We start from the raw sequence: 24169 nt of genomic DNA, 5'->3' as shown, positions 1-24169 counted from the left end.
ACTTCAGATAGAGCACTAATCTCCAGAATCTATAAAGAACTCAAAAAACTCTACACCAAGAATGCAAATAATCCAATCGACAAATGGGCTAAGGAAATGAATAGACACTTCACAGAAGAAGATCTACAAGCAATCAACAAACATATGGAAAAATGTTCAACATCTCTAGTAATAAGAGAAATGCAAATCAAAACTACCCTAAGATTCCATCTCACCCCAATTAGAATGGCGATTATCAAGAATACAAGCAACAACAGGTGTTGGCGAGGATGTGGGGAGAAAGGTACACTCATACATTGCTGGTGGGGCTGCAAATTAGTGCAGCCAATCTGGAAAGCAGTATGGAGACTCCTTAGAAAACTTGGAATGGAACCACCCTTTGACCCAGCTATCCCACTCCTTGGCCTATACCCAAAGGACTTAAAATCAGCATATTACAGAGATACAGCCACATCAATGTTCATAGCTGCTCAGTTCACAATAGCCAGATTGTGGAACCAACCTAGATGTCCTTCAATTGATGAATGGATAAAGAAAATGTGGTATATATATACAATGGAATATTACTCAGCCATAAAGAATGATAAAATTATGGCATTTGCAGGCAAATGGATGAAACTGGAGAATATCATGCTAAGTGAGATAAGCCAATCTCAAAAAACCAAAGGAAAAATGATCTCGCTAATAAGTGGATGATGACATATAATGTGGGGTGGGAGGGGTTAGTGTTAGGGTTAGAGTTAGGTTTAGGGAGGGGGGCAAGAATGGAGGAAGGAAGGACTGTATAGAGGGAAAAGAGGGGTGGGAGGGGTGGGGGGGAAGGGAAAAAAATAACAGAATGAATCAAACAACATTACCCTATGTAAATTTATGATTACACAAATGGTATGCCTTTATGCCATGTACAGAGAAACAACATGTATCCCATTTGTTTACAATAAAAAAGAAAAAGAAAGAATGCCATAAGGAAACAAAGAATTGCACCCCTGACATTTTGAGAGAACTGTGAGACACAGTGAAAGGATGAAAGCCGGTGGTGAGCCAGCCATTAACCTAATTGCTATGAAATAACAATGTCTGAAGGCCAGGAATGTTGAAAAGGTGATGCTACATTTAGTCCTTTGGGAAACTTCTGAATCAGCAAAGACCTTGGCCACCCTAGTTGGAGCTCACAGCGTGGTGAAGACAGTTCTCTTTAAGCTTACAATGGTGAGTGTTCTAAACATCACGTTCTTATATCTCTAATTTTAATGCTCGATACAAAACATGCCCTTAATAAATGGCTAGTACACTCTAATTATTGCAGACTTTAGGGAGAGGTTGGACAACATGTCCACCAGTGTTTACTGATATCACAAACTTTCCTCAAACTCTAGCCTCCAAATTTGTTTTCTAGCTTGGTCAAGAGTGTGACCCGCTGATTAACAAAGAAGTGAAGAACCTATCGAGGCACAGGCCCATTCAGAGGCTGACGAGGAGCGCCATGTGGTTCCAGTTGCAGATGTTTCATGGTGCACACAAGCTTATTGGTGGTTGTGAACCCAGACCTGGCAGAGATTTGATGACCAGGTTCTCATTCATCAGCGTCACAGAGGTGATGCCAGGTGGACTCAAGTATCCACTCACAAGCAGAAAAAGCTATAATAGTGATAAATGTAATAGTTTTTAGGTTGTCTGCAGTTTCTAATTATATTTTTGAATGTGAATATATTTTCTCTCACTTCTGAAAGTGACTTCAACAGCAAAAATTGGCACACTCACTTCTTCCCTCACAATAGCTCTCAGGGGTTCATATTGGCTCCGTTTTATAAAAGAGAAAACTGAGCATCAGAGACGCTACATATCTTGTCCAAATTCACATAGCTAGTCATATCAGAATTAGGATTTGAACTGAAATGGCCTGTGTAGATACAAAACCAAAATAATATCAACAAAAAAAGTCAAACGTTAAGAATGAATTGACTTCAGTATAAATCGACACAAATTGACACAAATCCTAGATCCTGGCAGCCATTGGGTAAAAATACCAATGGCTCTGTGAAGCATCTTTATTTCATGATGTTTCCAACAATAAACAAACCTTTAACCAAACATATGAGATATGGGACTTCTGGTTGTGGCCCTGAATACATTATGTTATGCACCTATTTGCAAAGAGTGAAAGGGACCAGATCTCTATACAACCACAAAGTCAATGGTATTTGGAAATAATAAGAAAAGGAGCAAGAGATTCTCTAATTTTCAGGAGAGGTCCATGTGGTGCTAGTCTACTGGGCTGTGCATACCTGTGGGTGGTCAGTCCACCTGGGCAAACAAGAAAAGAACTTGTCCTTAGGCATAGGACAAGTGGGGCATAGTGGGGATAGAACTTGCCCTTAGGCATACTTTCACACAGTGGTTATCCACAGACACTGCTAACCACTGGCACAGTGTTTTCAATTTATAAAGCACTTTCTAAAGCAAGATTTGCAAAAGACAGTACGTGGACTTATCTAAAGTTGGCCTATACAGGGATATAGCATGCAAAGAGTTGTACTTTCAAAAGGATTTCTAATTTAAGCGTAAAGAAAAACAGTAAATTTTGATATTAGGAAAGAGGAGGTTAATGGAATAATGCACATTCATCTTAAAGCTGTTTCTTAAAACGATGCATAAAAATGCTGCCTCCCAGAAATGTAGGAACCAATGGGAATTCAAAATAATCAAGGTAATTGTGAGATTGCCTATCACTTCTAAATTGCCCTGGGCCTCTCTGTCAGCATAATGTTTTTGAAAACGCTTTTGTTTTCACTGTATCACTAAGCATTTGCATTCTTGGCATTATAATTTGAAAAAAAGATAAAATAAACAATTCAAGCAAAAGTTCAGCGTAATATATATCCACTTGAGAGTGAATAGAATAAATTCATCCTACCAAAAATATTTGAGGCAGCAGAATATGGTCACCCACAGACTTATGCAGAATTTGGAGTTGTGGCCCATCTCTGCCATATAATTTTATGACCTTGGACAAGTCCCTGAATCTATCAGCCCCAAGAGACATATGCAGAATAATGCTAGTAATTGAGTGCAGATTTTGTACAAAGCATCATATGCATGAATGAAACCAGACCTAGTTTCTACCTTAGGAATGCTTTCTATCTACACAAAATTAAAAGATTTTAAGGGAATTCTGAAGTGCTACAAGAATTCAGGAGTAAGCAAATTTTCAAGACAAGATGTTGAACTTGAGTATTCCCGAGAGTAGAATTAGTTTGAAAATGACTCATTGGTGAAAAAAAAAAAAAACTGGAGATTTGTTGAAAGGCAATCATTTTGACTGGAGTGAAATGAAGGTCCGTGAATCAAAGTAATGGGCTCTAAAACTAGCAAGGCAGGTTGAGCCTGATCACAATCCATGGGACACCTTGAAAGCAGACATTTTGAGTTCATTTTAGAGCAGGGACATAATTCAATAAAGTCATGCTTTAGAAAAATTAGTCTGGGTACTATACAGGGTAGATTGGAACAAAGAAAGGTGAGAAGCAAAAAGGATAATTTAGGAAACTGCTGTTACAGTACAGCTAAAATGTAATGGGAGACCTACGTGGATATAGGAGAGGAGAGGGTGAGAGAGTGAAGAACTGACCTGCTGCAATAAATGATTGGAGAGCAAAGAATGAGAGAGGAAACAAGTAACTGAGACTTGGAGACTGGGTGATGGGAATAACCAGTGCTAGTGACATACATCCAGAAGGAAATGCCGGCTTCAGGAAAAGATGGTTGGTTTGGTTTTACATGTGTTGATTGGGGGAAATAAAGGCATTACTGATTTTTGAGAGAACAATTTAAGAGCACACTTTCAAAAAAAAAAAAAAAAAACAGCAAAGAAAATAGACATATTGCAGGGATTGAAGAGTAAGCAGGTGATGAGGTAAGACCTATGTGTAGCACACAGTCTTTAAAGATAGTCCACCAATGAGTCACACTACCTGGTATTCATACCCTTATGCAGACCCAAGTCCCTGTGGCTTGCAACCCATAGGAGGAGTTACAGAGACTGTACAGCATTGTAAGTCACAAGAATACTTACAATGTTGCCTGAGTGTTTTGGAACACTTACCTTTCATACCCTGTAAGAAGTACAACTCTCCTGTGGCTGCCATGTTGTAATAAAATTCATGCTAACCACATGAAGTGGTCCCAAGAAGAGGTCTCAGGCCAAGTGCCAGATATGCGAGTGAAGAAACCTTCAAATGCCTCCAGTCTCAACTGTCATCTAACTGTACTCTTACATGTTGACCCTGTCAACCTCCAAAACCAAGGGGGATAATAGTAAATTTTATTTTGAGTTACATGGTTCTCAGGTGAATTGTTGGACAGCGAGAAATAAACAGAAAACTATTCTTTTGTCCGAGAGACAGATGTGAACACCTTGCTTTCCTCTCAAGATACCACCTCTAGCATCTGAAGTAAGCTCTTTTATGCTTGGATCTGCTTCTCTTTTCTGGAATAGATGAATAATGGTTATGTGGGACAATATTTTATTCATTGGGAGAGAAATAAAAAGAAGTGGAAAGAAAAATAGAATGTATAAGCTGAGGACACAAGTTGTTCTGAGTGGTCTTAATCTTAATGGGTCTTATTTATTGAAAGAATGTATTCAGAAAGGCAGGTTCAGAGTCTGAGGAAATATTTTGTATAAAACAGTATGATAAAGAACTTCTGAACAAGAAAGAAAGTCTAGTTGATGTTGGAAAGTGTAAAATTCATACCTAGTTGGAGTGACTTTACAATAATCCTATCAACCACTTTAGGGTTTTATGACTTTCTACTAATATTTGCAGAATATCCCACAAGTAATGAATGGTGGCAGTGAGAACCTGGGCTGAGATAGGACACAAATGAAACCCACAGAGCATGGAGAAAGTAAGTTTTCAGTACCTAGGGAAAGAGGGAAACCAAGGATATGCAGATGAGAGAGGAGAGAAGGAGAGGCCAGAGTCCTCACTTGATAGAAACAAGTTATTCAAAATGCTTGGAACCAGAAGTTCTTCAGATTTCAGATTTTGGAATATTTGCATATACATAATGAGATATCTTGGGCATAGGACTGTAGACACAAAAGTTGCTTTTGTTGCTGATATACCTTACATACACAATTTGAAAGTAGTTTAATACAACCTATCTAATAATTTTGTGCATGAAACACTTTGTGGTATGAAATTTTCTACTTGCAGCACATGTTGGCACTGAAAACTTTCAAATTTTGGAGTATTTTGGATTTTGAACTTTCAGATTCGGCATGCTCACTTTGCATTCTAAGATAATGAATGGAGGATGGTTGGGTGGCAAGGTGCTATAGTCTGATGTGTCCCACAAAATTCATATGTTGAAACTTATTCAGCAATGTGAGCATTAAGGGGTAGAGCCTTTAGGAGGTGATTACCTAATGTGGGAGCAGATGAATGGGATTAGTGATCTTATTAAAGAAGTACAAAGGAATGTTCATTCCTTTTCCCTTCTGACATGTGAGGGCAGAGCATTTGCTCTTCCACTAGGTGAGAACCAGGCAAGAGGCACTTTTTTATTTTTATTTTTCTGGTACTAAAGATTGAACCCAAGGGTGCTTCTCCACTGAGCTATCCGGCCCTTTTTATTTTTTATTTTGAAATAGGTCTTGCTAGTTTCTTAGGGCTTCACTAAGTTGCTGAGGTTGGCTTTGAACTAGCAATCCTTTTGCCTTAGCCTCCCAAGTTACTGAGATTACAGGCCTGCACCACCACACCTGAAAAGAGGCACCATTTTTAAAGCAGAAAGCCCTCACCAGACGCCAAATCTTCTAGTGCCTTGATCTTGGCCTTCAGAACTTTCAGAACCATGAGTTTTCAGAACCACAAGAAATATATTTCTGTTATTTATAAATTGTTTTATAAATTTATAATTTATATAATTTATTATTTATAAAACAATTTATAAATTATTTCTGTTATTTATAAATTGCTCAATCTTAGGTATTTTGTTATTTCAGCACAACCAGATCAAGATAAAATTAGTATCAAGAGGTGAAGGTGCTGCTGTAATTTGTTATATACATTTCCTATGACTTTACAAAGTCTGCTCACAAGATGCAGAGATTTTATAACCAGTCATTTGTTTTGCCTAACGCAAAGCAAAACTCATCTCTACTACCAGAAGTTACAGTTGCTATTACCCATGATTTGAAAGTAACCATTTGACATAAGAACTTGAAGTTCACAGGTTCATAGACTCAGCAAAGGAAACCTGATAAAATTTTCTGCTATTGCTAGCTGATAAAAAGATAACAGAGGAAGAAAAAGTTCCCTCTTCTCAGCAAGGCTCTTTGTGTCCACCATTCATGTAGACAGACTCTTAGGACCTAGGTCATCCCTAAGGAGTGCTCACAACTCAAAGCCATTCTTCGTGAGAGCCGTGGCTAGTGATTTCACATTTTTAGCCAACTAATAGAACTAAGAGAAAGCTTCATAAAGAACATGGACTCGAATTTTGACAAAACCAGAAACCACTCTCAGGTCTCATTCAGATGTTAGTTGTGTGACATTAACCACCACTGAGGTCAGGCCTGATCTAGTCATTATACACTGCTTTAGTCAACACCTGGACTCATCGTTCTGCTTTTTTTCTCCCCTCCCTTCTCCTACCTATTTCCATGCTTAGAAGTCCATAGGAGGGCTCAGGAGTAGCTCTAGTCATCTGCTCAACAAGGGTCAGGAGGTCATCTACTTTTAGTTACAAGTCACTCTTTTTCCAGCTTCTGCTTGATATGCTGTAGGTTTTCTTCCTGGTCCTTGAGTTCAGGTTGACTATCTACATGTCTCCTTCAAAAAAGGCTGACATCACCTCAAAGTGTGGCCTCCTCTCTGTCTTGGTGAAGCTTCTGAATTCTTGTTTCCTGTTTCTTGGTCACTTCCAGCAGAGCCAAACCGGACCCTCCTGCTTCCTCCAGTTTCTGGTTAAGTCTACAGGGAGGTCAGAGCATTCTCCTTTTCAACTTTGGCTCAATTGGTTCTTCCAACTTCTAGCCTCTTTCAAATCCTGTGTACGTGTCTGTTGCAATAAATAATTCTGACTTATAAACTAAACACTTTTACCATAGTCCGTATTTAAGATCTTTATTCTATTGGGGTTTTTTTTTTTCTTACTTACAACTAAGAAAGGCAACATGACACTTTGCTTCCCAGTGCATAACTAAAGAAAATAGAATACATAGAAGTTAAGTGACTTTTCTCTCAGTCAGTACCAAGGCCAAAATTAGAATTTGAAGATTTTTTCAGATCTTTCAGCCTTCAATGACAGACAGTATCATTAAATTACATACATGGAGGTAAAAACCTTACCATAGAGCATTTCCCAAAGGAACAGGAAACCAAAAAAGAAATAATATTAAAGGAGAATTTTTTAAAAAGCAATAAGATTTTGTTTGTTTCTTTTATTTGCAGTGCCAAAAATTGAACTTGGGGACTCAAACAGGCTAGGCAAGAGCTCTAACAGTGAGCCTTACTCCCAGTCCTTCAAGGTATATTTTACATATAATACCTACTCATCTGAGAATTCATTCACCTGACAATCTCAACTACCAGAATTTAGGCAAAAATCTGACCAATAGAATGAACGTCAAGTTGAAGCAACTTCCTCTTAAACAGTATCAATTTAATTTTACACAGTTAACAAATTCGGTTTCTTAGTTTCCTTGTCTGCACCAGATCTCAAGTACTAGGAGATTTGCAGCAACAAATCAGAATTACTGAAGGAAGGGGGACTACCAATGTGAACAGTCATCTGATACTACTAGAGGCAAGATTATGAGAACAAGGAAAGTAGCCATAAGCACTCTTACTTCTTTTGGTGCAGGGGCGAACAGCTCTACAAATCTTGATAGCATCATTGTGTTATAGCACAGTCAAGTCATTGATGGTCATTAACATCACCTTAACTAATTAGGCATTAAAATGGGGAGAAAAAAGGATAGACTCTATATTAGAATATTTTCCTTCCCATTAAATAAAAGTACCATAGCATAGGGAAAACATATTTTAAGATCATATCAACTAAGTAGTCTACCAGTTCTACAGAGGAAGCGTGACAAAGAAGAAGATGGGGAAAAATGTATGATCTCCACCTCCAGGTAAATGTGATTTCCTTCCAAATAGACATCATAGGATCCAACAGATTCACCCAAACAACACTGCCCTTGAATCAAACATTTCTGAAATATTTCTTCAGCAAAAATTTTGGAAACTTTTAGAGGTGACAAAGATAACAAAATTTGAGTTATAGGTAAATTGAAAACTTTGTTGTTTTGATTTGGGATTAAGTAAAGCATCTTTTGGAGACAAGCCTAATAAACATGATAGATAATTACCTGGAGGTTATTATTGTGTCTGAAAATAAAGTGTATTCACACAGTGAGATTGATTTTCTTATTTGGCTCACAATGTTTCAGAAGATAAGTATCAAAAAGAAGTTCTAAAATTATTTTGAATAATGGTGACATTGTTGAGAAATTTATTTAGCTCCAGGGGAAAATTATCTGATTGTGTGTAAGCATTTGTGTGTATGTGTTAAAATAAATTGGTATATTTTTAATTACTTTCTAGCATGGTAATATAGTATAAAACAATCACATGGTGTAAAATCTATAAATAATTATGTGCTATCAAATGTTTTGAGGACACAGTGGCTTAGAACTTACTGATTTTCAGTGCAATTGTCTTCTAATCACAAAGAATCATAATCACAAAATTAAATTACTAACACTGATTGTATATCATTGGTCATGCTCTGTGCTTGCCACTTAAAGTACAGTTGCAATTAATAATATTAGCCAAAATGTTGTCAGGAAGATTAATGAGTGAAAAATACATGTCCAGGATTTTAGCTCAATGCCCGGGGTTCACAGCAAAAATCGAACAAATTAGCTAATCATTTTTATTATCCTCATAAGGAATTATAAGTTCAAAAGCAATTTTTCCCAGGGCACACATCTGTGGAAGGTAGTTTAACTTCCTAGACACTATTCTTTTCTCCCTCTGTCTTTAGTTGGCAAGGGTATGGATACGTTCACGTAGAAGTTGTCAATGAAGCACCAATCATCACACAGGGATTTAAATACAGGTACAGGCATTTGATAAATAATTACCTAAAGCAAATTTACCTGAAGCAGAACCACCAGTTCTTTCTCATTCTCTACCTGTGAATTCATCTTACTCATTTATATTTCTTTCTTATTTAGAAAAATATAAAAGTCAGAATGCTTAGAATAAAACATTTAAAAAATATTTTTATGTTTTTGTGAATTTCTTTCTCTCTTTCCCTTTTTCTCTCTTTCCCTTTCTTTCTCTCTTTCTCTTTCAGTCTTTCTTTCTCCCTTTCTCCTTCTTTCTCCCTTTCTCTTTCTTTCTTTTCTTTTCTTTCCCAGAAATTGAATACACGGGTACTTAACCACTTAGGAGCTGTGGTCAGGGTGGAGGCCACACAGTTCAGGTGCTGAGCCTGGATGCGTGAGGACTGCGGCCTGGCCATTGAGCCACATCCCCAGCCTGTTTTATTTTTTTATTTTGAGACAGGGTCTCACTAAGTTGCTCAGGGCCTAAATTGCTGAGACTGACTTTGAACTTGCAATCCTGCTGCCTCAGTCTCCCAAACTGCTGTGATTATAGGCATGTGCTACCACACTACCAGACCTTCAAAGAAGAAGTAACAACAATCCTCCTCAAATTATTCCATGAAATAGAAAAAGGAGGAAACTCTTCCAAACTCATCCTATGAAGTTAGTATCACCCTGATACCAAAACCAAAGACACGTTGAGGAAAAAAAACTTCAGACCAATAATCCTCATGAACATAGATGCAAAAATTCTTAATAAAGTACTGGTAAATTGCATACAAATACACAATAAAAAGATAGTGCACCATCAAGTGGGGTTCATCCCAGGGATGCAAGGTTGGTTCAACATACAGAAATCAATAAAAATAATTCATCACATCAATAGATTTAAAGACAAGCATCACATGATTATCTCAATCGATGCAGGAAAAGCATTTGGCAAAATACAGCATCCATTCATGTTCAAAACAATAGAAAAACCAGGGATAGTAGGAACATACCTCAACATCATAAAAGCTACATGCACTAAACCCAAGGCCAACATCATTCTAAATAGAGAAAACTTGAAAGCATTCCCTCTAAAAACTGGAACAAGATAAGGATGCCTTCTTACACCACTTCTATTCAACACTGTCCTTGAAACAACAGCCAGAGCAATTACACAGAAGAAAGAAATTGAAGGAATATAAATAGGAAGAATTCAAACTATCCCTATTTGCAGATGACACGATTATATATTTAGAAGATCCAGAAACTCCACCAGGAAATTTCTAGAACTCATAAGTGAATTCAGCAAAGTAGCAGAATATAAAATTAATGCCCATAAATTAATTGTATTCCTATACATCAGTGATAAATCAACTGAAAGATAAATTAGGAAAACTATCCAATTCATGACAGCCTTGAAAAAAAATATTTGGGAATCAATCTAACAAAGGAGGTGAAAAACCTCTACTATAAAAAAAACAAAATACTGAAGAAAGAAATTGAAGAAGACCTTAGAAGATGGAAAGATCTCCCATGCTCTTGGATAGGCAGAATTAACATTGTCAAAATGGTCATACTACCAAAAGCACTGTACAGATTTAGTGAAATTCCTATTAAAATTCCAATGACATTCTTCATAAAATAGAAAAAGCAATCATTAAATTCATTTAGAAAAATAAGAATAGCCAAAGCAATCCTTAGTGAGAAAAGTGAAGCAGGGGCATCACAATACCAGAACTTAAACTATACTACAGAGCAACAGTAACAAAAACAACATGATATTGGCACCAAAACAGACACATAGACCAATGGTACAGAATAGAAGACATAGAGACAAACCCACATAAATACAGTTATCTCATACTACAAAGGTGCCAAAAAACATTCATTGGAGAAAAGATAGCCTTTTCAATAAATGGTGCAGGAAAACTGGAAATCCATATGTAGCAGAATGAAATTGAATGCCTATCTCTCACCCTGCACAAAATTCAACTCAAAGTGGATCAAGGATATAGGTATTAGACCAGATAATCTACACCTAATAGAAGAAAAAGGAGGCCCAAATCTCTATCATGTCAGCTAAGGAAGCAAATTCCTTAATAAGATTCCTAAAGTGCAAGAAGTAAAATCAAGAATCAAACAATGGGATTTTTATCAAACTAAAAAGTTTCTTCACAGCAAAGGAAACAATCAAGAATATGAAAGAGCCTACAGAATGAGAGAAAAGCTTTGCCACCTGTACCTCAAATAGAGCATTAATATCTAGGATATATAAAGAACAAAAAACTTAATACCAAAAAAAAAAAAAAAAACCCAATCAATAAATGAGCAAAGGAACTGAACAGACACTTCACAGAGAAAAAAATACAAATGGTCAACAAATTTCTCAGAAAACTAGGAATGGAACCACCATTGGACCCAGTTGTCCTACTTCTCAGTACATACCTGAAAAACTTAAAATAAGCATACTCTAGTGACATGGCCACATCAATGTTTATAGCAGCTCAATTCACAATAGCTAAGCTATTGAACCAACCTAGATGCCCTTCAACAGATGAATGGATAAAGAAAATGCAATATATATATATATATATATATATATATATATATATGTATATATATATATATATATAAAACATTCCATTATATAATGGAATGTTACTCAGCCACAAAGAAGAATGAAATTATGGCATTTGCTGATAAATAGATGGAAGTGGAGACTATCATACTAAGTGAAATAAACCAATCCCCAAAAAACAAAGGCTGAATGTTCTCTCCGATATGCTGATGCTAACATACAATAAATGTGAGGTGAAGGAAGAATAGAATTACTTTGGATTAGACAAAAAGGAATGAATGGAAGGGGGGGATAGGAATAGAAAAGAATTAATTGGACATAACTTTCCTATGTTCATATATGAATATACAATCAGTGTAACACCACATCATATACAACTAAAAGGATGAGAAGCTATACTTCATGTATATATAATATGTCAAAATACATCCTACTGTCATGTATAACTAAAAAGAACAAAAAATTTAAAAAATTTTTTAAATAATAGGAATAACACATGATTTTATTCTCATTGTAAATATTCACTGTCTAAAATCTTCTTTGCTATTTTACCCAATCTCTGTTTTCTTCTTGGAGGGAACCACTGTTCATGTACTTGGTATGAATTCATCTAGATATTTTTCTAATATGTTTGTGTTTATAAGTGTGTATACAGCTGTAGAAATTGCTTCATTTTCTTCACTGTGAAAGGTACACAATTTATATGTATACATATAAATGTACAGAATTATAACTTAAACCCACATATGTGATTCAGCATAGAAACATCTCCTTAACATATTTTATATTTAGACATCTTGTAACTTATCTATGATTTTCCCCATTAAGGAGCACTCAGAACTTTCTCAACATTTTGCTTGGACAAATAACACTGTGCACATACATTGAGAGTGTTTCTCTGGAGCAGACACTGGGCAGGGAATTTTTGGATAGAGGTACATGCTTAAAAACATGCGATAACCCCGCCTTTTGCTCTCCAATGTCAGTGTGAGATCATTACTTCTCTACAGTTGCCCTTATTGTACACTTTTAAATTTTCATGTAGAATAAATTACTATTTGTTTCATTCTGAATGTCCTTGTTCACTACTAATGACAGCATCTTTTCAATTACTAGTATTTAAAAATGACCAGGAAACTAAATGAGTTATTTGTCCTTTGCCCATTTCTCTAATGGGGTGTTTATCTAATTAAACTATAGATTTTCTTTTAATATTTTTTGTATTTATTTTTTACATCTGTTACATTTTTCTCACTTTATATCTTGTCTCAACTTTACTAAAATTTTGATGAAGTCAAATTGATCAATATATTCCTTTTAGATTTTGATTTTCTGTGACTTGTTAAAAATGACTTACTGTGTCTATTTCCCAAAACTTACTATCTCTATTTTTTTCTGATTTGGCTTTTAAATCATAGTGACAACACTTAACGTGAGTTCTACCCTCTTAATAAACTCCTAAGTGCAGAATATGATATTGGTATAGCAGATTGCTAGAATATAATCACCTTGTATAGCTGAAATTTTATACCTAATGAACAAAAACTCTTCATTTCCTCGTCCTTTCAGCCCCTGGAAACCACCATTCTGTAAGTTCATCTCTACAAGTTTGATTGTTTAAAAAAACCTCATATTGTCCAGTATTTGTCCTTTTTGCATCTGGCCAATTTCTCTTAGTGTAATGTCCTCCAGGTGCATCCATGTTGTTGTGTGTGGCAGCATTTCCATCTTTTCTAAGGATGAGTAATATTTTATTTTATATATCTATCACTTTCTTTGTCCTTTCATACACTGATGGATATTTAGGTTGCTCCCATATTTTAACTGTTGTGAATAATGTTATATCTTCTAACAGTGATGTGACTGTTTTTATATTAAACTCTTCAATGCAACTGGATTTTGGATGTATGAATAACATGAGATAGAAATTTAACTTTTATTTTAGAAAATATGTAGTCAATGATCTCAACATAATTTATTGACTGTTATATGCTATTATCACTAAATTGGAATATCATCTTTATCATGAATTAAGTTTCAAATACATATACATTCACTCAGAGAAAAAATTAATAATGAAGTTTAACTTCCTGAAAATATAAATTCTCTAAAACTCTGAAGTTCTTTGACCAGTGGCCTAAGCTGAAACGTAATCTTCAAAATTGAATGCTAAGGGAACTCTATCATCATTTTGCCTTACACTGTTCAATTGCATTTTTGGGTTACCGATTTCAACTTTTCCAAACACCGATCAAGTTTAGTGACCTATAGGTAGAATACTAGTCAAGTTTCAAAAAAGCATACATAATGGCAACATATGTGCACAAACAAAAGCCAGAATTGCAAAGTTGCTCACTTGACTCTTCTCTTCTTTACCGTGGACCCTTACTCTTGATATATTCCCAACTTTAATCTGGTCTTATCTCATGTTTGGACTCACTATTTGCCCCTAGCATGGTATAGTCTAAATAAGTTGGAAATCTTTAGTGGTTAAAAAAATAGTCTAGTTAGAGGAAAACAAAGGGACAAGGTAAGAAATACACTTCTCACTAACTGGTATAACTATAATCTGAGAAAGCCACCTTCATGCCAACGTTTAAAGCAGCACAATTCACAATAGCTAAGCTCTGGAACCAACCTAGGTGCCTCACAACAGATGACTTGATAAAGAAAATGTGGTATATATACATGATAAATATTTCTCAGACAAAGAAGAATGACATTATGGCATTTGCAGGTAAATAGATGGAATTGGAGACCATCATGCTAAGTAAGTGAAATAAACCAGACCCAGAAAATGGAAGGTTGAATGTTTTGTCTGATAAGTGGAAGCTAGACCAAAATAATGAAAGAAAGAGAAAAGAAAAGAAAGTGGGGTAGAATTCCACTAAAGCAGAAGAGAGATCAGTGGAATAGAGAAAAGGGATTGAGGGAGAGTGGGGAGCACTGGGAAAGGGACGGATGGTAGAATGAATCTGACCTAACTTTCCTATTTACATATATGAATACACCACAGTGAATCTCACCTTTGTGTATATTCGCAAGGCACTAATAAAAAAAGAACACTATAAATAAATAGAAGATAGAACAGTAGAGTAGAGGAAAGGGAACAGGGGAGGGGAAAGGGAAGTTCTGGGGACTATAGTAGAGCAGATTTTATTCCATGCATTATAATTATGTTGAAATGAACCCAAATATTATGTATTCCTAAAATAAACTAATAAAAATCAATAAATAATCTTCAAAAAATTTAAAAAGAAAAGAATCCACGTGAGGGCTGGAAATGAGGTACAGTGGTAGCATACTTGCCTAGCATGCATGAGACCCTGGGTTCGAAGCCTAGTCAAACAAAAATACATACATATGTGCATAAATACTTAAACAAAAAAAGTGAATTGAGTTTCCTCTATTTTGATTGTTGCCATGTTTTGCTTTAGATTTTAGGGCTTAATATTTATGTAGTAAATTAGTTGACAAAACCTACACAAGTACTAATGAAGTTATAGCTATCAAATATTATTGAACAGATCAGAGGGTCTAGTAGTACATGAAAATCAATTATTTTTGCATTTTATGGCATTACTCTCATCGTGAGTAAAAATAAGTGCATTTCTGAGTTTTAATTTGTAGGCTCAAATTCCAACTAATTCATATCTCACGTGCCTTACACCTTTGATTCTCATCTGCTAGTCAGATACACTGTCATCTTTAGATTATGCATTTACTGTCTCTTTATAATTATTCAATAAAGCCTATCAAAGAAGAAAAATTAAATATTTCCTAGTCTATTGTCATTGCCTGAGGTCTTAGGATACCTGCCTAGAGTCCTAAGGATAAGTGGAATGAGAGAACTGCTCCTTTTACCTCCTTTCCTGATCCTCATATCAATAGAAAGATACTTACTTCCTGAGCTACTCTGCTAGCTACTGTTGGCTGCTCTCCAGATTCTCCACAGTTTCCTGGTTCACCTTTAAATCATTCTCTAGTTTGTGCTTTTCCCTTTCACAGTTCATTCTTGCTTTCCTCTCAAGGGCACCCTCCAGCTGTCAAAAGAAGATATTATTTAACCAAACAATAGGTGTAGTGTATATTTAAGTAAATATGTTCATGAACCACTTACCTTTGGGAAGAAAAATATAAGCACAGATTCCAAAAACGATGCCCAGTTACATAGATATGTTGCGTAACTATGTTGCATAAATGTTGTATGCACCAATATGTTAACAAAAGAATCTAGAAATTGGTGATGGAAGAAAACTCTAGAGATTATGAATTTTGAGTTGTATCCCAGGAAAGCAATGAGTAGACCCTTATTTGATCACTTCCAGTTGTGGGAAGCTCACTTCTTCACATTGGCAGCTCATCTCACAGAAGGGTAAGTCCATTTACTCGGGAGTGTTTCTTTACAAGTTGTAAAAATATTCTTTGTAAATTCTACTCGCAAGTCCAAACTCTGTAGCCTAGAGCAACATCCAGCAAATCTGTCTCCAGGTAATAACTGATGACTAATTTGAAGCCCTCCAGGGTCTCCCAACTCAGAATCACTGGTCCTTTCAAACACCATGGCATGATTCCACATTCCCTTTGCCCTCTTGCTACCCTCTTCTAGTTCACAGCTTTATGACAATATTCTGATCCCCACCAAGTTAGTCATTACAGGTTTATCTGGATTAATATTGGCAACAGGGATACAGAGATTAGTTTAGCAAGAAGTTAGTTAACATTTACAGTATGAATTTCTGTTTATTAATATGTTTACTTTTTAGCAATGGAAGATATTTCCTATAATCAGCAAAAGATATGAAATTCAAATTGGGTAGGGAGGGAGAATTTCTGGAAGATGTATATATAAAGACATGAAAGCATATAAACCCCGGTACTATAGACTGAATGTATCCCCTGCCCCCAAAATACGTATGTGGAATTCCTAATCTCCAAAGTGATGATAGGACATTAGGAGGTAGGACCCATGAAGACAGAGCCCTCACGAATGGGATTAGTTGCTGTTACTGAAGAAATCCCAGAGAGGTCTTTCAATCCTTATGCCATGTGAGGACACAGCAAGAAGATGGCCATGTGTGAAGGAGGAAGCAGTCCCTCATCAGACATTAGATCTACAAGTTCTCAGTCTCTATAACTGTGAAAAATAATTTCTGTTGGTTATAAACCACAAGTCTATGCCAGTTTGTCTTAGCAGCATGAATGGACTAGGACATGGTTCTAGTCATCTTTTGTGACACTGTGACTAACACACCTGACAAGAACAACTTAGAGGAGGGCAAGTTTATTTGGAGCTTATGATTTCAGAGCTCTCAGTCCACAGAGGGCTAACCATCGCTCTGGGCTCAAGGTGAGGCAGTACATCATGGGGGAAGGGCAGCAGTGTTAGGAAGAAGGGAGCAGGGGACACGTGATGCACCTTTCCAGGGCATACCCTCAGTGACCCACCTCTTCCAGCCATGCCCCACCTGCCGACAGTTACCACCCAGTCAGTCCATTCACACTAGAATGGATGCATTAGGTTACAGCTCCCACAAAGAAATCATTTCACCTCTGACCATTCCTGCATTAACACAGGAGATGGGGGGGGGAACATCTCACATCCAAACCATAAGAAACACCAAAGAGAATGTGTCTGCACACACACACACACACACACACACACACACACACACACACACAAATACACACATAATTTCTTATAAAGAGGTTTGTGAGATATGCCATTAGTAGAAATAGGAAGAAAAATAAGATAAATAACAGGGGTAACAGAGGACATTTTTAGAGAGACAAGAGGAAAAAGAAGATAACAAAAAAAATCTACTTTTTTAGCAGTTTAATAAAAACTTAGCTTTGGAGACTAATATGAAAATTAATTCACCCACATTGTCAGTGACTGAGAGAAATAAAGAATTATGAACCTATTCATTGAGACTGGTCTGAAACATTTTGATTTCACAGGGTGTTTAGAGGCAAAACAAGGCTTCACCTTTAGAATGTCACCAGTAGTTTTCAACAGCATAAGTAAGATATAACTTGTGACTAATATATATTTCAACAAAAAATAAAACTCAACACACCAATGAAAAATAAAACTTCAAAAGCAACATGGCCTTTAAAACCAGTCCCTCAACACCACTGTCAAACAGAGTACCAGTATATCTGTGGAGCAACAACAGATTCTGTGGGAGCTTTGGGAAAAAGCCAGTCATTCAGAGTCATAACCCTTCACTCTTCATTTCTTTGTTCTCCTATGGCCCACGGTTGTGTGAAGCCATATTAAAAAACTTATGGATTATTTGCTAGGCCTCACTTATACTGTGGGGGTTCAGTGTAGGTTAAGAAAAAGTAAACAGTTCTACTTCTAAATACTGAGGGAAACATACTATGCTAGGTTTTTTGGAAAATGTCAAGATAAATTAACTAATTGAAAAACCAGACTATGCAGGTGGCAAAATACAGGTGCTGTTACAGTTTGTAGATATGGTATCCCCTAAAATCTCATGGGTGAGACAATGCAAGAATTTTCCAAGGTAAAATGATTAGGTTATGAGAGTCTTAACCTAATGAATGCATTAATCCACTGATGGATTAACTGTGGGCTGGTAGGGTATGGCTAAGGAAGACAGGTCACTGGGAGTGTGATTGGGGTTTATATTTGTCCCTAACGAGCAGACCTCTTTCTCTGTTTTCTGTTTGCCATGTCCTGAGCTGCTTTCCTTTTCCATACCCTTCCACCATGATGTGCTGCCTCATTTGACCACAGAGCAATGGAGTCAGCCATCTGTAGACTGAGACCTCTGAAACCATGAGCACCGAATAAACTTTTCCTCTTCTAAAATTGTTCCTATCAGGTCTTTTGGTCACAGCTGTGAAAAATCTGATAAAAACAGGTGCCCTGCATGTGACTCTGCCACAGAGAAGAACCAGAGTAACAGAGGGAAGGCTATTTCAAGTAGAGTAATTGAGAGGGAACTCTGGAAATCAGTAGGAAGTGAAGGGAACCCTAAACAGCATGAAGAACTTGAAAGACAAACTGGAGTAAAGAAAAAACAATTCATACCTTCAACCCTGGCTTCCCAACTGTGGCAGAGGTTGTGGGTGGAGCAGGTGTGACTCAAGACTTCCAGGAAAAGGAGGGCAGGAAAGTGCCAGCAACCCAGTCACAGCAGTCGTCCTAACTGCAGGAAAATTCCATGGCCGTTATAAGCTTTAAGTCCAGTTCAGGGAGCAGGGTGCTCTCAGAGTGACTGCTCTGCTTCAGAGAATGAATCTACATTGGTACTTCCAACTTCCAGAACCCAAGCTACTATAGTCACCACTGCCTGATGCCATCTTGACTTAGGACTTGGCAACCAGTCTCCCTGACACTATTAGAATTCTTGGGTCAATGTATACCTCAGTGAGTGAAGACAGTACCCTCACACACACACTGCAGCTTCAGGACCAGCAGCTGCCATAACCACAGGCAGGAATCCCAACTGTGCTTGCACTACAGGAACTATGGAAGATCTTCTTCTCAGCCCACAAGCTTGAAACTGTAGCTACTATTGCAAAATCCTGAATTCACTTGTCTGTCCATTGGGGGCTGGGAAAACTCCCAGTTGAGTCCTGTAGCTTCAGGAATGTGGTTACCAGTGACCCCAATCCCCAGCACCCCTGTACTCCTTCCCAGCCTATGCCCAGGGACAGCAGCTGCTAGTACAAAAAGCCTTGACAACATTCAAACTTGCCTCTGGGTACCAGGAGAATATTCAATCTGTGTTCTGCAACCTCATGACAGTGGCTGCCAACATCACAAGTCTTGTCCACACCAGAGCTTTTCTTGTGTGACCTAGGGGCATTCTCATCCACACCATGTACTTAGAGAACTAGAGTCATAAGTACCACCCATGTACAAAGTGTGGAATATTAAGAAGGTCTCTTCCATGTCCTACAACTCCAACAGTGTGGATACCAAAACAGGCCCCAACAATACCCACACATACACCAGAGAAGGTAGGGAAAGTACCCTCCACAGTCATAACTTTGGACCACTGCTGCCAGTGCCAAAAGCCCTGATACAGCTTGTGCTTGTCCCTTTGAATCTGGAGAAGATGTCATCTGGATCCCTCTGTTTTATAAAAGTGATTAACAGCATAATAAGCACTAGAACTAATAGCAATCACTGCACAAGACCTAGGGATGGTCATATTTGTGTTCTAAAACATCAAGTCCCTGATTACCAGTATCACAGAATCAAGAATTGATTGTGCTCATCTGCAGGACCTGGGAAAGGCCCCATCCCATCCTCTAGGTGCTGAACTGTGACTAAGTACCACAGGTCCAGTAATCCCCCATCTTGAGGGCCCTTGGTAAGTTATCCTTCACATCCTGTGGCTTGGTGACCACGGCTGTCACTTGTGACTGTCCAGAGGGACCTCTAAATTATCCTCTCTACATCCCATACCAAGTCTCTGACAGTTGCCACCTCCAACTACAGTGCCATCAGGGCTCAACTCTGTGGAGTCTGGGGACACATCATTTGGAAGTCTATGTATGTCCACTGCAAAGTCATACAGTCACCTTCCTGAACTGCTATACTCAGGACTATTGAGGCACTCATAGACATTGCTGATATCAATCAAAGAAGAAGAAATTACATAGAGACTATGCTTTTGAGCTCCCTTATTAATCAAATCCAGTTGACATCCTGTATCCCATCTAAATGAAGATATATTTTCCCACAAAAGCTACTTCAAAATATTGGAAGGCATAAATGTTATACCAGATGTGCAGACATCAATGTAAGAATAGAAGAAACATGAAAGGAGATGTGACACTTCCAAAGGAGAATAATAATTCTTTAGAAATAAATCCCAGTTTGAAGAAAATCTATGATGTACTTGAAAAATAATTTAAGATAACAATACTAAGTAAACTGTTATGGTTCAGATAGAAGGTGTTTCCCAAAAACTCATGTGTGAGACAATGTAAACATTTTCCAAGGTGAAATGATTAGATGATGAGAGTTTTAACATAATCAATACATTAATCTACTGATAAATTAATTGGGCACTAACTATAGGCAAGTAGGGTGTGGCTGAGATAGGTAGGTCACTGGGAGTGTGACTTTGGGGTTTATACTTTGTCCCTGGTGAGCAGAGTTCTGTTTCCTATTACCATGTCCTGAGTCATTTTCCTCTGCCATTATGCTCTGTCTCACCTTGGACCCAGAACTATAGAGCTGGCCATGTGTGGACTGAGACCTCCAAAACCATGATCCCCAAATAAATAAACTATCCCTCTTCTATGTTGTTCTTGTCAAGTCTTTTGGTCATAGTGATTTAAAAAAAAAAAAAAAAAAAAAAAAGCTGTCTAAAACAAATTGGTTTCAAGAAGTGAGGCTGTTGCTGTGATTAACCTTACCAAATAGTTTAGAAGCTTTTGGAGCTTTTTGGAATTTGGAGGAGGAATTTTGAAAAATTTAGAGATGCAAGCAGAAAAACTTTAGAATGTTGTAAGTGGAGTTTAATAAGTGATTCTGGTGATAGCTCAGAAGACAAAAATGTCAATAGGACTTGGATAGTAAAGACTGGGCTCATGATGTTTCAGAGGAGAAGGAGGACTCTACTGGAAATTGGACTAGAAGCTATTCATATTACATTCTGGCAAAGAAGTTGTCTACATTTTACCCATATTGTGAGACTTTTTGTGAGGTTGAATTTAAAGGTAGTGTATTAATTAATCAGGTGGAAGAAATTTTAAGGCAGCACAGAATTCAGGTGGTGGCATGGACATTACTGGTAGTTTTTAACCAAGTTACTGTAATAATCAGGAGCAGAAAACAGAAAAGAAAGAGTTGAAAAAACTTTGAATTTGGCAAGAAAAGTGCAAGTAAATCTGGGGCTAAGGAAGATGTGATTGTTAAAGACATCAGAGTCACTAAAGAAATGCTAAATACTTTGCACAGACACAGTATTAAAGATAGTTTGAGGACATCTCCACACCCACTTCAGACTCAAGGGTCTAATGAATAAAAATTATTTGAGACCATGTTGGGGGGACCCTTTTTTCACAGTAACCTAGAAAGGTTTTTAAGAATGCTCAGCCACCCAGACATCAGATGTTGCTGCAGTCATGGTTCCAGGAGGCTTTGCTACTGCTCAAGATGGTGGCAGACCTTGACATCAACCACGTGGTACTAGTTCTCCAAGGAAGACCTGGGAGGACAAGCAAAGTGTAGCAGGGTTGGAGTCCTTATGGGCAGCCCCTAAGAGGGCGATGCCTGATGATGTGAGAAGGAAGCCAAAGTTACAATGGAGACCCCTGAGAATAAGAGATGCCAATAATGTAGGATGTCTGACAAAGAAAGCTGCATGAATCAAGCCAAAACAAGCTAACAGAGAGGCCATAGGATGCAACCAGCAAGGCCATAAAGGCAAAGCTACACAAACTCTTTGGAGAGAACATAATGATGCCATATTCCCCAGATGCTGGGTTTGGAGCTGTAGGACATGTTTGCCCTGCCGAATTTTGGTCTTGCTTTTATCTCATCCTTTCTTTCTATGTCCCTATTTCTCCCTTGTGGAATGGAAATGTTTACACTGTGCCATTATATATTGAATACATGTAACTTGCTTTTAATTTTCACAGGTGCTTACATTTAGAGTTTGCCTTGAGTTCTGGAGATTTTGGACTTGAACTTCTGAGCAATGTTGCAACTATTTAGACTATGGCATCTTTTGGAAAAGGACAAAATGCCTTTTGCATTGTGAGATGGGCATGAGCTTTGGGAACCAGGGAAGAAATGTTATGATTTAGATGTGAGGTGTCCCCCAAAAGCTCATGTGTGACATAATGCAAGAAAGTTTAGAGGTGAAATGATTGGATTATGAGAACCTTTTTCTAATTAATGTATTAATCCACTTGAATTGGTAACTGTAGGCAGTAGAAGCAGGTAGGAGTAGGGTGTGGTTGGAGGAGGTGAGTCACTGAGGGTGTGCCTTTGGGGTTTATATTTTTTCCCTGGTGAGCAGAGTTCATGTACTGCTTCCCGATTGTGATGTTCTGAAATGCTTTTTTCCTGGATTGCTTCACCTCCAGACCAGAGCTATGGAGTCAACCAACTGTGAACTGAACCTCTGAAACTGTGGACCAAATAAAACTTTTCCTCCTCTAATTGTTCTTCTCAGGTCTTTTGATCACAGTGATGAAAAGGCTGAATAAAATAAACTCAGCGAGATTCAGGAGAACACAGAAAAACAACATAAAGAAGTGAGAAAAACAATTCAGGATATGAATGAGAGATTTACCAAAGAAATAGAAATCATAAAATGGAAACAATCAGAAATCATGGGACTAAAATCTCCATTAAATTAAATAAATAATACAATACAGAGCTTCTACAACAGTCTACAACAAGCAGAAGAAAGAATTTCTGAACTTAAGGACAAGTCTTTCAAATTGGCCCGGTTGGTCCAAATAATGAAGAATGAAATTTAGAGGACACAATTAAGCAGAGAAATATTGTGGGAATTCTAAAAGGTGAAGAAAATATTTCATGAAATATTTTTGGAAGTTGAAAACTTCCAAAATCTTCAAAGAGATGTGGATATCTAAATCTAAGAACCTTAAAGGAATTCAGCTCAATTCAAACAAACCAGGCCTTCACCAAGGCATAATGTGGTCAAACTGTCCAAAGTACAACAAAAAGATTCCTAAAAACACAAGAAAAGTAGCAAGTCACATATAAAGGAGATCCCATTAGACTTAGCCAGAAGAGAATATGATAAAATATTTGAAATACTAAAGAAAACACACCCTGCAACCAAGAATACTATATCCAGAAAAATCATATTTCAAAAGTGAATAAGAAATAAAGTTTTACCTAGATAAGCAGATACTGAAGGAATTTATTGCCACTCAACCATCCCTGTAAATAAAAACTTAAAGGTGTCCTTACTGGGAATGAAAGGATGATAAATACCATCATGAAAACACACTAGAAGAACAAATACATGAATGAGAAAGATAATAAAACATTAATACAACAGAAAACTATCCAATCACAAAAATATACAATAATAAAGGTAGAAAGGAATAAAATGTACAGGACAAAAAGATTATAATTAACAAAATGACAAGAGGAAGTTCATACTATCAATAATAACCTTGAATGTAATTGGATTAAACTCACCAATCAAAAGACAAACTGACAGAATAGATTATAAAACCCAGAATTAACTGCATTGTTGGCTTTTCATCACTGTGACCAAAATACGTGACACAAAATACGTGAAAAAAAATTTATTTTGGCTCATGGTTTCAGAGGTTTCAGTTAACAGCCACTGGCTCCATTGCTCTGGGATGAGGGGAAGCAGATCATCATCACATAAAGGTGTTGTGAAGAACTGCTTAGCTCATGGCAGGCAGGAAGCAGAAAGAAGTAGTGAGGAAGGAGCCAGGGACAAGATATAGTGTCCAAGGGCATACAT

The 24169-nt window shown here is 37.2% G+C and overlaps 1 protein-coding gene across 1 annotated transcript in view; it reads right to left on the bottom strand.

The window, feature by feature from the left end:
• Myh15 (myosin heavy chain 15) overlaps positions 1-24169 on the bottom strand; it is a 131152-nt gene that overhangs the window by 44614 nt on the left and 62369 nt on the right. The window contains 7 exon segments of the mRNA XM_053743448.1: positions 2286-2304; positions 6663-6766; positions 6768-6983; positions 6985-7068; positions 8777-8814; positions 9188-9244; positions 15593-15736. Of these exon segments, the coding sequence (XP_053599423.1) occupies positions 2286-2304; positions 6663-6766; positions 6768-6983; positions 6985-7068; positions 8777-8814; positions 9188-9244; positions 15593-15736 (662 nt within the window).

This window comes from Sciurus carolinensis, chromosome 9 (genome assembly GCF_902686445.1).
Source record: "Sciurus carolinensis chromosome 9, mSciCar1.2, whole genome shotgun sequence".
In the NCBI taxonomy this organism is placed as follows: Eukaryota; Metazoa; Chordata; class Mammalia; order Rodentia; family Sciuridae; genus Sciurus; species Sciurus carolinensis.
This window is presented reverse-complemented; position numbering and strand designations above follow the sequence as displayed.